The following is a 13,447-nucleotide window of genomic DNA, read 5'->3' as shown; positions in this document are numbered from 1 at the left end:
TCTTTAAACTTTTGTTCTCCAAAAAGAAGCCATTTGACAAAAATTCACTAAGAAGTGTAGTATCTGGGAGAACCTACAAATCAATGATTTACTTGTGCATCATATGTCCATAACACAGGACTCTGAGAACTTTGTATTAAATTTGTTCTCTTTTCCTACAACAGCTATCTTTTGTGGAGAGCCTGGTATTCCAGCTGAGGGGCGACTTAATGGTAAAAGTTTTACCTACCGATCTGAAGTATCTTTTCAGTGCAGGCTGCCTTTTATACTGATCGGTTCATCAAAAAGAATTTGCCAAGCGGATGGCACTTGGAGTGGAATTCAGTCAACATGCATTGGTAATTGCTACAGTTATTTATTTCTACACCACTTTGCTTAAATACAAAGACATTTTTTCTATATTGATGAAATAAATAAAAGCATGTTCAAAATGTTTACCCTGTCATATATGACAATCACATAAATGTTTATTGTGAAGATTGAAATCACTGTATAAGAAATTAGCAGCGTCAAGCGTAGAAGAATTATTTATCTGATTTTTATTCTGTCCCTTTCTCCTAGGAGCTCAGGGGAGTATACTTGATTCTCCATTCTACCCTTTTATCCTCACAATAACACCATGAGATAGATTATGTTCAGAGAGGGTGACTGAATGAAGGTCACCCAGTCAGTTTCATGGCTGAGTGACAATCTGATTCTGGGTCTCCTTAGTTAAAGTCTAAAGGCCTCACTGCAAGTGCTTACTGATAGAAGACATGAAGGCTGTGTATGCTTGGTAATTAGCAGCCTGTTCCAGGCTGAAGTGCCCTGCATATTTTTTTAATTTCTTCACACTGAATTGTCATTCCAGCCGTCACTACGAAGCTGGCGCATACCTGCTTCGCATTTCTTAAGAGCCCCTTTAATGCGTCCTTTTGTATTTGCTCTCTCCCCCCCCCCCGCATCGAAGCATTTACTGAAGGATCCATGAAAAATCACAGCCGTGGCTTAGCTATGCAAACAACTATTGCTAATGGCTATGCAAATGAAGGAATGAAGCTAATGAGCTAATGTATTTTACAATAACAATCTTTTGCAAGCATCACTTCCCCCAGAGGTGGCACTGTCTCTCCTGCCTTGCAACAGTTATTCAGTTGGTGCAATCGCAAGTCTGTCTGCTGTTACCCTTTAAATCAAAGATCATTTTTTGTTGGTGGGATATTGTTTCATTTTCCCATTAGCAGATGCACAGTCAAACTGCTGATGAAGTTAAAAGTCCCTTGATTGCTCAAGTGCATTTTGAAGAAAAAAAAGATAGTGTCATGTGTTAGCCTCCCATCTGTCTGAGTTCTGAAGACTTTAAGATTTGCTTTGTAAATAAGACCATTAGGTATTCCACTGACAGAATGATTAGACTGTTTGACTGGCATTGAAATTTGAAATCTCACTAGAACTGAAATAACATTCCCCGCTTTTGGATTATAAAATAATTATTACCAAGTGAGAAAATGCCTGTCATTTTGATAGGTAGGATAAATAGAAAGCTTGTATGCTACGAGGACCCTTGCATGTCCTCTGCTCACAGAAATTCACCCTCCTGAAAGTTCCAGCATCCCATGTCAGGTTTGTAGTAGGTGCTAACCGTAACATCATCCTCAAGTTACTTCCTCCATGGGAACCAATGGCAGTCTTTCAAATATGAAATAAGGTAAAGGGGTGCACCCGGAACTCCAGTGGGTTGAGGGCCAACCTCCTCTGTGCCTATAGTGATTCCATGCATTAAGAATCAAGCCAGCCCTTATTTGTAGGTCCTGGTAAAGGCAGACTGCAAGATGAATATCTGAAAGACTGAAATGATACCGAGAGATACATGAGTGTGAAATTATGATAGTCAGTTCCCTTCATTCCACATCTGACATCACAAACCCAACTGCTACACATCATACCAGAGTTTCTTGCAGCAAACACATAAAATGGATTATATGAATATTTCTTTAAAATATTAATGTACCTGATTGAGTCAGGGTTCCTAATCACATGTCTGTGGTTAGTTAAATACACATGCATGTTGTTCACATTATAGCTGTTTGTTGTAGGAAAGTCTGGTGGGCATGCGACATGCTGGTTGTGTTTGCTGTATAAGGAAGGTGTGTGTGTGTATAAAGTGCTGTCAAGTCACAGCCAACTTATGGCAACCCCAGCAAAAGGCTTTCAAGGCAAATGAGAAGCAGAGGTAGCTTGCCATTGCAGACCCTTCCTTCTGCAGTCTTCCTTGGTGGTCTCCCTTCCAACTACTGACCCTGCTTAGCTTCCAAGATTGGATGAGTAAGGTAAACCATGCTATTTTCCATCCGTTATATGAAGGGTAGAGCCATTATAACATAAAACCAGTCCTAAAAGCCCTGAAATAAAAATCTACCACAAGGTTACATTTTTCACCTCTTCTTTGGATTATGAACAATATTGAGGTCTACAGTCATTACAAATACAAAAAGCTACTTAAAGTATACCCAAGAGCTTGGCTATGTATGGGAGAAGGGTTGATTTCCTCCCCCGCCCTCCCCACACATGCACACCTTGAACAGAATATCCATCCCTATATTATCACCAACTGATTTTGAAAGTTCATTTAGTGGCTTATCATATAGCATAGAGATTGCTGTCTGGGAAATAATAGCTCAGAGATCTTTGGGCCTTTGATGATATTGTTCTTTGGATTCCAGCTATTGCATTTTGGATTGGAGCAAGTCACTTGGCCACATTTGTAATTTGAAGTATTGTTCCATTATTTTATTGCTCTCATACAAATATGAATATACACACTGTCATGACTAAGCTCTCCTGATTTTACTGTTGAAAGGCATTTATGTGCATATGTGCCCTGACCTGGATGGCCTAGGCTAGCCTAATTTCATCAGATCTCAGAAACTAAGCAGGATTGGTCCTGTTTAGAACTTGGAAGAGAGACCACCGAGGAAGTTCAGAGTTGATACGCAGAGGCAGGCCATGGCAAACCACCTCTGAAATCTCTTGCCTTGAAAACCTTATGGGGGTCGCCATAAGACACCTGCAACTTGACAGCACTTTCCACCACCATGTATGTAGGTGCATGATCAGGAAAATAAAAAGTTTAGGAATAACACACACTTGATGATTTCTCAGTGAAAAATATCTATCAGAATTTCAAAAGCCTTGGGTGAGAATGTATATCTTAGCTGGGAAAGAAGCATGTGAGGCCCTCCATGATATTTTCATGCATCTTCATACAAATATGTGCAGATTTTATTACCCAGATAATAAAAGATTGGTGTCTTAATCAGTCCTTAATTAATGGCTATTAAAATGTGAATAATTGACCTGCAAAGGGACATAGCAGGAGACTTACTGTTTAGAGACAAGCCTACTGTAATTAAGGGCATATATCCATTATATGGTTTGCATGACACTATCAGATCCTCCTTTCATTCGAGTCTAGCATTTTAGAGAGTGTTTATGGCATCTTCCCACATTAGTTACTGGAGGGCTGTTTTTCTTAGCTAGTCTACATTATGCTTCATTATAGTCTACATTATGCTGCAGCATAATAATTATTATTGGTGATGTTATTTTGACTCTACTGACTGTTTTGTAAAGGTTCCACAGTGGCTTGTATTGAAATGTATTGTCTCTTTTTTCAGAGCACTTATCAAGTACATAGGTTCAACTGGTGGAAGGAGAATGGATCATGCATGCTATTTATTCCCTGTGTTTCCCTATCCTTCTCCATGTTGAACCAGAGACCTGAACAGAGCCTATGAGCTTACAGCACTATTCATGTAGACTCTTACCATGCAGTCAGTAACTATGCAAAAGGCAGGTCACTTGTTCATATACAGAGCCTGCATGTGTACACTTGTACATGGTTGGGCTTTGGGCCAAAACAGATGAGACTCTGTTCCTGGGTTCAACCTGAGGATGTGACTTCATTTTGCATTGTCCTGTAATGCCTTTTAAGAGCACCATGGGGACCAGATAGTCATCAGGACCATTGTCATTCAAGGAAAAGAGGGGCTCCTGTGTGCTGTCTGGCACCATTTTTCCGATATGAAATGGCATTGTGGTATCATTTTGTGCCAACATGCCCCCCCCAACATCCTTTTGGCTCAGAAAAATGGTGTGACGGAAAGCAGGTGCCCGTCCTCCCCTCATGCTGTGGTGGTGCCAATGAGAACCTGGCTCCTGCAGCATTCTTAAAAGGTGTTCCAGGACTTTCCAAAATGAAGACACATCTATGGGGCAAACGCAGGGATGACATCACATCTAGTTTGGCCCTTTGTTTAGACCTTTGACTGCAGACTTTGGGAAAAGGATCTGCCCATATGATCATGCCTTGAAACTACACTGTGGAATGTGTGAACAAAGCTTAAGACCAAGGTTTCAAACATAATTTTAAAAATTCAGACTCTGATACAATATGTGTGTGTATTCATTTGTATCATATTCTGAAAGTGTCAGAAGGAATCAGTGTAATCACAAATGTAAAAATATGATAATAATTAAGTATTGGGTTCATCCAAGGGGGATGAGTTGTGTTTGATCCACTTTCTGTAAAGACTTCCTTAAATACATGGGTTGGATCCAGTCATTTTGCAAACTCAGGCCATTTATGGCAGCACTGGATTCTAGGGGAGGGGCTGTGGCTCAGTGGTAGAGCATCTACTTGGCATGCAGAAGGTCCCTGTTTCAATCCCCAGCATCTCCAGTTAAAGGGACTAGGCAGGTAGGTGATGTGAAAGACCTTTCTCTGCCTGAGACCCCAGAGAGCCCACAAATCATAATGCTCATACATATTAATGTTTCCTCATATTTTAGAACATTGATGCATAGTAATGTTTCCTTATTTTATTTATTTATTTAACACACTTCTATGCCACCTTTCCACCCAATTGGGTCCCGAAGGAGGGAAATGTGAAAAAATGAAAACAGAATTAAAAATGAAGTAAACAGTTCAACAAAAACATATGAACACATATGACAATAAGAAAGAGGACCAATAGCAGTTATTGGGGGGATGTATTCCAAACAAAACAAAGAAGTCTTCACCAGTTGCCAGAAGACCACAATAGACTTGCCCATGTTAGAAACTAATCTGATATTGTATTCTATTTTTCCTCTTTTTTAATGTCAGTGTTTTTCCTCTATTTTAATTGCAGATCCTTCTCATAACAGTTGCCCAGATCCTGGTACACCACACTATGGAATACAAAATAGTTCTAGAGGCTATGAGGTAATTATTTTCTTTCAAAATATGAGACTAGGGTGCTTTAAAATGTCTCACTTTGGTTTTCTAAATACTTGGGATGTGTTTTATATTATAATCCCTACATATTTTAGAATGTATTCTCTGATCAGTGTTTATTTTTACTGGAGAGTTTAGTGTGAAGCCATGTCACAGCCCTTGGATAAGCAGACAGTTTTTTTTTTCAGCTAAGGGCGGGGAGAATGCTCCATATGTATGGTAGCCAAAAGAAAGGCAAGAGCATGGTCCAGAATAGTTACTCTCCAATTAACATTTGTGAACTTTGTTTGAAATCCAAACAGATAATTTGTCATGCGATTTCATTTAACTGGTGAATTATGATGAATTTCAAGCACAAATATTGAAGTTAAAATTACTACTCATGTTGGCCGATGCACTGCTTGATTGTGTGCTCTCCATATAATCCCTCAATTATGCATGAGGCGTTAGCTTGAGGGTCTGTCTTGAGAGCAATTGAGAAATTGTTGCAAAAGTATATAAACACCACAGTTGAGTTATCCTTCTGCAGAGTTATGAATGCACTAAGCTAAATTCCACCACAGTAAAAATTGCAAAGGTTATAAGGTAATTAAGATGTCAGAGATTCAGTGTGCCTAATCTGAAGTTTTGACTCCCATCACAGCTTCTCTCTGCCTTTCTCTGCTGCTCATCACCGTAGTATCTAATCATTTCCTAGATGTTAAAGATAAAGTAATTGCCCTCCTCCTCCCCCATTTTTCAGCTGGTAGAAATGGAAAACAGTCGTAGACTAGCTTCGTGCTATCGTTCAATCTGTTTTCTTGTTAAAGCAACTGAATCTTGAAATTATCTACATAGAAAGAGATGTTTCTGGAACTCTGTTGTGCAGTCACAATGGGGCCCTGTCTATGTGGTAGCCATGAAACTCACTGGGCATACTTTTGAGCAAGTTGCTCTCATAGGATTGCTGTGAGGACAAAATAGAGGAGGTAAGATACATGTACACCTCTTTGAGTTTCTTGGAGAAAGAGAAAGATAAAGTTATATGATAGACAGTGGAAGGAACAATGTTACCTCTTGGGAAGTCTTTGGCCTTTTATACGTGGCTGTTTCCCTCACCGTCACCCTCTGATGACTTTGCTTTGATTATGCATGCCGTTTTCGACCATCAGAGGTTTCCTCGCTCTCCCCTCGCGTTTCCCCACATTTTGCCCAAGATTTCAGAGACCTGTTTTATCTCGAATTTAAAAACAAAACCACAAAAAGGTTATTGATGATATTGGATGTAGTGTTTCTCACATGATGATTAAACTTCTACTAGACTACTGATTTGCAATTTTACTTGTATATTGTATTGTCAACTAAGCCTTGTATCCAAAGCCTTATTTCTGCTTGCCCAGAACCCTTGTCCATTTTGGACAAAGTCTTCTGCTGCAAGTCACATTCCTCTGTTTAGGCACTTCCACTCATGCAAGACCAATATCATTTCAATGAACCAAAAATGCCTAGTACTAGAGACACGTGGTCCGTAGCAGAGAACTGCCTCCACAACAGACTAAGGGGGCACAAAAAAGGAAGAAGAAGAATGGGGGTGTGTGTTGGATCCAAGTCCGAATGTTTATACTATATGCCGAATGGTACCTTTATTTCCCCAGTGTTTTCCCGGGGTCATTTCAGATTGGGAATATGATAGTGAACACATAAACCACATGTTCCCTTCATACTATGGTCCCAATTTGCACTGGACTACTACACACCTGATTTTTCAAGAAAATTGTCAGAGAAAACTCCTGCCATGGAACCCCCAGTGTCATGTGTGTTTGAGCCTTGACAGACAAAAGAAGGAAGATTATATGTGTTAAGCATATCCAGTACTGTTTCTCTGTACAAACTGGTTGTGAAAAATCGTCTGTGGAGAGGCTATGGCTCAACAGTAGAGTGTCTGCTTGGCAGGCAGAAGGTCCCAGTTTCAATCCCTGGTATCTCCAGATAAAAGGATGAGTGATGTGAAAGACCTCTACCCGAGACCATGGAAAGCTGCTGCTAATCTGAGTAGATAATACTGATCTTGAAGTACCAGTGGTCTGGCAGCTTTATGTGTCCAATATGCTGGCATCAACCCCACTAATTTAAAAGAACATTTCCAAAATTATAGTTCACATGATGATTGAAAACATCAGGTGTTGACTTCTGTTGCTTTCAGTACCCCCAACTTAATGTTTTTTTTAAACTTTTTAGGTTGGGAGCAGAGTCTTGTTCAGATGTAGGAAGGGTTATCATGTTCAGGGCTCTACTACACGAAGTTGTCTGGCAAATTTAACTTGGAGTGGCATACAGCCTGAATGCATTCGTAAGTTTTTAAAAAACAAAACCAAATCAAATGCTCAATACCTCAGTAACGTATCTTTTTTTTTAAAAAAGAGTATGATAAATTGCTGTTCTGGTAGCATAGGCTCTATTGAAAAACAAGGTTTGCTTTGGTGATCCCCCCCCCCACTCCCTATCAAGAATTCTGGCTCAGCTTTGACCAATTGAAACATTACAAATACTTATGTAATTATGGGACCGTGCCTCTTGGAGATTTCACAAGGGGACACGGGTTCTTGTTTAAACCACTTCCATATTAGAATCTGCAGCCAAGGGGTGTCCTGTGTTCTTAGTATTACAGTCCTCCTGCAGTTTTGCTCCATGTCAGTGGATTCCGTGCTGATGAGAATATGGCTTTTAGAGGCCTTAGGAATGGGCGTTCTCCAACCTTGCTCCATTTCTTTTAGAAATGAGGGCACTGTAAATGTCCCAGCCAATGAGTGAAATGCTGGAAGATTAATGCATTTGGATTTCTGGTTCAGGGACATTGGTGAGCCTCTTCAGTAAAGTACACTGATGTGAAATAAGAGTGACCTTAGGTTCTTCTCTTATTTCGCATTTTAACTTTGAGATGTCATAAGTGAACAGAGCAGGGCACAAAGAAAGAGACAAGTATAGTTAAAGCAGCTTTTATAAGCAGTGTAGCATAATAAAAACCTTTATATGGAACCTTTATTTCGTAGAGGTTTATAATGAATTTATTTAGCAGAGAAATCACTCCATAATTTTCAAGGTTCTTTGAGTCACTGAAATGGAAGTGATGCTTGGAGCAATGACAGCTCAGTAATTCATAATACTGATCACTGCCTAATTTGCAATGGCGTGTGCTTTGGCTTTCCTTGTCTTTTTCTTAGTTACTTTCCTCATAATAGATTCTTGCTGTGGACAGTACAGGAAAAGAAGGTTATCTGTATACCTTCACCCTTTACCCTCATTTCTGACATTGCATCTGTGTCAACAATATGGACATCAACAGAGAAACATCATGCCAAGGTCTTAGGACATAAAAGTTCAGTGTCTTTGTTCAATCAATCAATCAATCAATCAATCATTATTTCAATACAGAATCAGCTCCATATATATGTAAAAATAAATAAATTAAAGTTAGATTAACAGCCCATTCCTGATCCTCAAGGATGAAAGGAGGCCTGGAAGGGGCTGCACCGGCGCCCATGCCACTTATGCATCCAGGGTGGCACAGATGCCAGCGGAGAGACCTGGACACCATTCTCCCAAGGCTGCCGCAGCAGTACTACCCAAGGACACCAGCAGAGCCTTCCGCTGGTGTCCCACCTGCTCAAAGCCCTGCACCGGCATCCCAGGGGGCGCTACCAGGGCATGCTGGGGGTGGAGCTGCGAGTAGGCAGCTTCCTGTCCCCTTTCGCCTCGGGGAACGCCGTCGGTGAGAACAGTGCTGCTGCACCAGTTTTTTGCTGGTGCAGCCTCAAAATGGCAAAATGCCCCATTTAAAAAATAAAAAACCCTCAGAAGGCTTTTTAGCGCCTTTTGGCAGCCAGGGAACGGCTTTGGAGGTGCGGTGGCGGCCGAAGTCTCAGGAATGGGCTGCCCAGGAATTAATAGTAGATTAACAATATTAATAATAATAAAACTAAGCTAAAAAAGCTATAAAAGGGGAGGTAGTGCCATCTGTGAAATAAGATTATTGATCTCAGTCAGTGTCTTTGTTTTGAGTGGTGTAATTTTAATTTTCAATCTTAATAATTTCTATTCTTAACCAATGCTCGTTTCTTTTTCTTCATTTTTTAAACATAAACAATCATTTCAGCTCATGCTTGCAGACAGCCAGAGACACCAGCAAATGTGGACGTGAAGGCAATAGATCTTCCTACCTTAGGTTACACTTTGGTATATACCTGTCAGCCAGGATTTTTTCTTGCTGGTGGATCAGAACACCGGACATGTAAGCCAGATATGAAATGGACAGGAAAGTCACCTGTTTGTAAAAGTAAGTCCATGATTTTAAAAAAAGAAATGCTTCAATTTTCTTTCACTTGAAAATAAGCCTCATCCCATCCATTTTAAGGAATATGGGGAGCAACAGTTAAGCAGGTCTTCTCAGAAATAAGTCCCATTTTATTCAATAGGGCTTGGCTTCAGGAAAGTGTTATTAGGATTGTTGATATAATGTGTATAAATCCTGGGTATTAACCTCTTCTCCCTTCTTGGGGGGCAACAACATCAACCAGACTGAAGAGATTTACGTTCCTTCTTTAACTGGTATGGCATAAATCACACAAACAGCTGTTCAGCTGGAGTACCTACCTAGGAGAAGCTCTAGCAAGCAGTATCAAGAGTTTTTGAGAGCATATCCCAGCTTGGGACAGATAGGCCTAAGGAGTGCCACTCCAGTCTCGCTTCCACTGCAGATGCTGGCAGTGCTGGTAATGAAACTACCCCTCTGAGGTTTCTCTTGAGAGAGGGTGTCAAAAAAAAAAAAAAAGGACGAAGAGAAAAAAGACAGTGATTAGATAATGTCATGAAACAAAAACAAGAGGCTGTTAAAGTGAACTGGTGACTTCCACCTTTTCTACCTTCCCTTGGATCTGGAGGCCACATGCACAACCATACTTCCACCATAGTGGATGCCTCACAATGTCTCTAGGAGCATAGTCATTAGGGCTATTGAAAAAAAAATCGGTAAAATTCGGATTTGGCAAAATTCGGCCCATTTTGATTTGGGAAATGCTGAAGTCCAAACTCCCCCGATTCGGATCCGTGGAATTCGGCGCCAAGTTCCGAGTTCGGGAAAACATTTGGCCGAATAAAGCCATTAAAAACACATTCACGCCTTTCCATGGCTCCGGGGGGGGGGCATTTTTGGAGGTAGAGGTCCCAAAATTTCAGCGTTGCTTGAGGGGGCCCTTCTTGCAAGAACCCCCAAGTTTTGTAAAGATTGGGTCAGGGGGTCCTGAGATATGGGGCCCGGAAGGGGTCCCCCCCAAAACACCCACAGGAATAAAGGCATTAAAAACACATTCGCGCCTTTCCGCGGCTCTGGGGGGCATATTTGGAGGTAGAGGTCCCAAAATCTCAGCGTACCTTGAGGAGATCCTTCTTGCAAGAACCCCCATGGTTTGTAAAGATTGGGTCAGGGGGCCCCAAGATATGGGGCCTGGAAGGGGTCCCCCCCAAAATCCCCTGCAGGAATAAAGGCATTAAAAACACATTTGCGCCTTCCACGGCTCTGGGGGGGGCATGTTTGGAGGTAGAGGTCCCAAAATCTCAGCGTACCTTGAGGAGACCCTTCTTGCAAGAACCCCCAAGTTTTGTAAAGATTGGGTCAGGGGGTCCTGAGATATGGGGCCCGGAAGGGGTCCCCCCACAAAATTGCCCACAGGAATAAAGGCATGAAAAACACATTCATGCCTTTCCGCGGCTCTGGGGGGGCATGTTTGGAGGTAGAGGTCCCAAAATCTCAGCGTACCTTGAGGACACCCTTATTGCAAGAACCCCCAAGTTTTGTGAAGATTAGGTCAGGGGGCCCTGAGTTATGGGGCCCGGAAGGGGTCCCCCATCTGCCCATTGGAATAAAGCCATTAAAAGGGATGTACTAAAACAAATGACAAGTCAGCCCATTGGAAGCAATGAGAGAGGCTGCCCAGCCCATTGAAGATAATGGGAGAGGGGAATGTCTGTTGACTTGCATTGACTTCACTGAAATACATTACAGGGGATGTACTAAAACGAATGACAGGCTAGACCATTCGAAACAACAGGAGCGGTTGCACAGCCCTTTGGAAACAATAGGAACCAGCCAGAGAGAGACTCACTGACCCACAGTTAACTCCACACAAAGTTGGCAACCAGTGAAAACAGTAGAAAGCACAGACCCACACAGAGGCAATCAAGCCCTCCCCACAGCAGAACAGGTAACCCCCCCTTTGGCTCCCCCCCCTCTCTCTCTTTCTCACAAACACACAGAGAAAATCCCCCCCCCACATACACACACACACAGGAAAAAAAATTATAGAGAATTATAGAGAAAAGCCCCCAAATGGGTCTTACTGTGGATGTCTTCTTCTCTTCTATCAGGAGCAGGGACTGGGAGGACTCAGGAGTAATCCTATCCAATACGATTATAGCAGACTCACACACATATACTCTCTGGCACAGGAGGTTTTGCCTTGGATTTGCCACTCTCTAGATGCACATTAAGGATTGCTTGCTCCCATTCATTCCAATGGGTGGATTGGGGGGGGGACCCCTTAACTCGGGATTAATTGCCTTTTAGTCAGACCCCCGTACTGGGGTAATGGTACAGCCCAACTGCCGAGGCAACCAGACCCCCAGGCCGGGGTAATGGTACGGCCCAACTGCCGAGGCAACCTCCAGACCAGACCCCTGGGCCGGGGTAATGGTATGGCCCAACTCGAATGTGTTTTTAAAGGCTGTAATGGGCAATTTTGGGGGGACCCCTTCCAGGCTCCATAACTCAGGACCCGCTGCCCCAATCGTCACCAAACTTGGGGGTTCTTGCAAGAAGGGTCACCTCAAGCTATGCTGAATGTTTGGGACCTCTACCTCCAAACATGCCCCACCCAGAGCAGCAGAAAGGCGCAAATGTGTTTTTAATGCCTTTATGGTTATGCTGCTGATTCGGAGCCCCCGAATTTGCCTAATTTATTCAGTGATTGCCCTGAACTTGCCAAATTTGGCTTGTTGTTTTCCTGCCTTTTTTGAATTCGGTTCCATTCGAACTAGAAATTGCCAAATCAGGGAAAATTCGGCTGTTTTTCGGGTTGGGACGAACCGAATCGACAGCCCTAATAGTCATGGAAGACACAGCAGAAAGGGATTATTATTACCCCATCATGGGGTTCATGGGGCCTGTAGTTGCAAGGGCTTGGAGGTGGAACAGTCAATAACCATAGCAGTGATGATTCTGAAATTGTCCTCATGTAAAGTTCTCCTCAGTGGAGAACTGATCTACTGCTCAGGGTGAAATCTGTCATAGCTGCCGTTCATTAAACAAAAAAAGTCAGGGAAGAGTTACACACAACTGCACATCACATCAGCTTTCTATACTTTTTCCTCTGGAATAACCTGTGTGCCCAGTTAGGAGACCCGGCCCACTATATCTCTTGAGAGGAAATCTCTGCTGTTAAACTATATATAGTGACATTTGTGATATTGCAAAGCTGAACATATAAACTTGGACCATTTCATGAACCATAGTGTGTGTGCACATGCTTCCTCGGCTTTTCCCTCACTCCAGAGTAGTAGAGACAACCATCTGTTCAGCAGTCTTGAGAAGGGAACCCACTGGCTTCCTTATAAATGATGGAAGGTGTGCTGGATTCCACAGATCCTTTCCTCTAATGGAAGTGCTTTCCTCCAGTGGGAAGAAAATTTCCCTGATGCAAGAGGCTCCTATTGGGATTTGACATGGGGGAAAGGCTCCCTTTGCCTGAGGAAACTGTCTACCCTACAGAACATTTCCTTCTGTGGGGGAACATAACCTTCCATCTTTGCACCTTCCAGTGAGTTTAGTAAAGATCCAGGATATATGTGAAAGTGTTCTGTTTATTCATTAAGGTTTTAGTAACACATGTATGTGATTATGTGTTACCAGTTTCAGAAGGAAACAGCTGCTGACCTGTGATTGTTGATGTTTAAGAATGCTCAGTTCACACAGCCATATTAACTCCTACTTTCTTGTTAGAGGTCCACTTATTTACCAGTGCGGTACCTGGTAGACTTTGGAAAGAATGAGAGGCTTGCCTTCATCATGGCAGAGCCTAGCCCCGTGTTGGCAAACCTATGGCACGCGTGCCGGAAGTGGCATGCGTAGCCCTCTCTGCCGGCACGCGCGGTTCCTCCAAG

At 42.4% G+C, this 13,447-nt stretch overlaps 1 protein-coding gene across 1 annotated transcript in view; it reads left to right on the top strand.

Moving 5' to 3' along the window:
* The window catches only part of CSMD1 (CUB and Sushi multiple domains 1), a 439,588-nt gene that overhangs the window by 396,593 nt on the left and 29,548 nt on the right, over positions 1-13,447 (top strand). Inside the window, exons 55-58 of the mRNA XM_056856290.1 lie at positions 165-338; positions 5,172-5,245; positions 7,475-7,586; positions 9,390-9,569. Coding sequence (XP_056712268.1) covers positions 165-338; positions 5,172-5,245; positions 7,475-7,586; positions 9,390-9,569 — 540 coding nt within the window. The remainder of the gene's footprint in view (positions 1-164; positions 339-5,171; positions 5,246-7,474; positions 7,587-9,389; positions 9,570-13,447) is intronic.

The sequence above is a fragment of the Euleptes europaea genome, chromosome 10, assembly GCF_029931775.1.
Source record: "Euleptes europaea isolate rEulEur1 chromosome 10, rEulEur1.hap1, whole genome shotgun sequence".
NCBI lineage: Eukaryota > Metazoa > Chordata > Lepidosauria > Squamata > Sphaerodactylidae > Euleptes > Euleptes europaea.
This window is presented reverse-complemented; position numbering and strand designations above follow the sequence as displayed.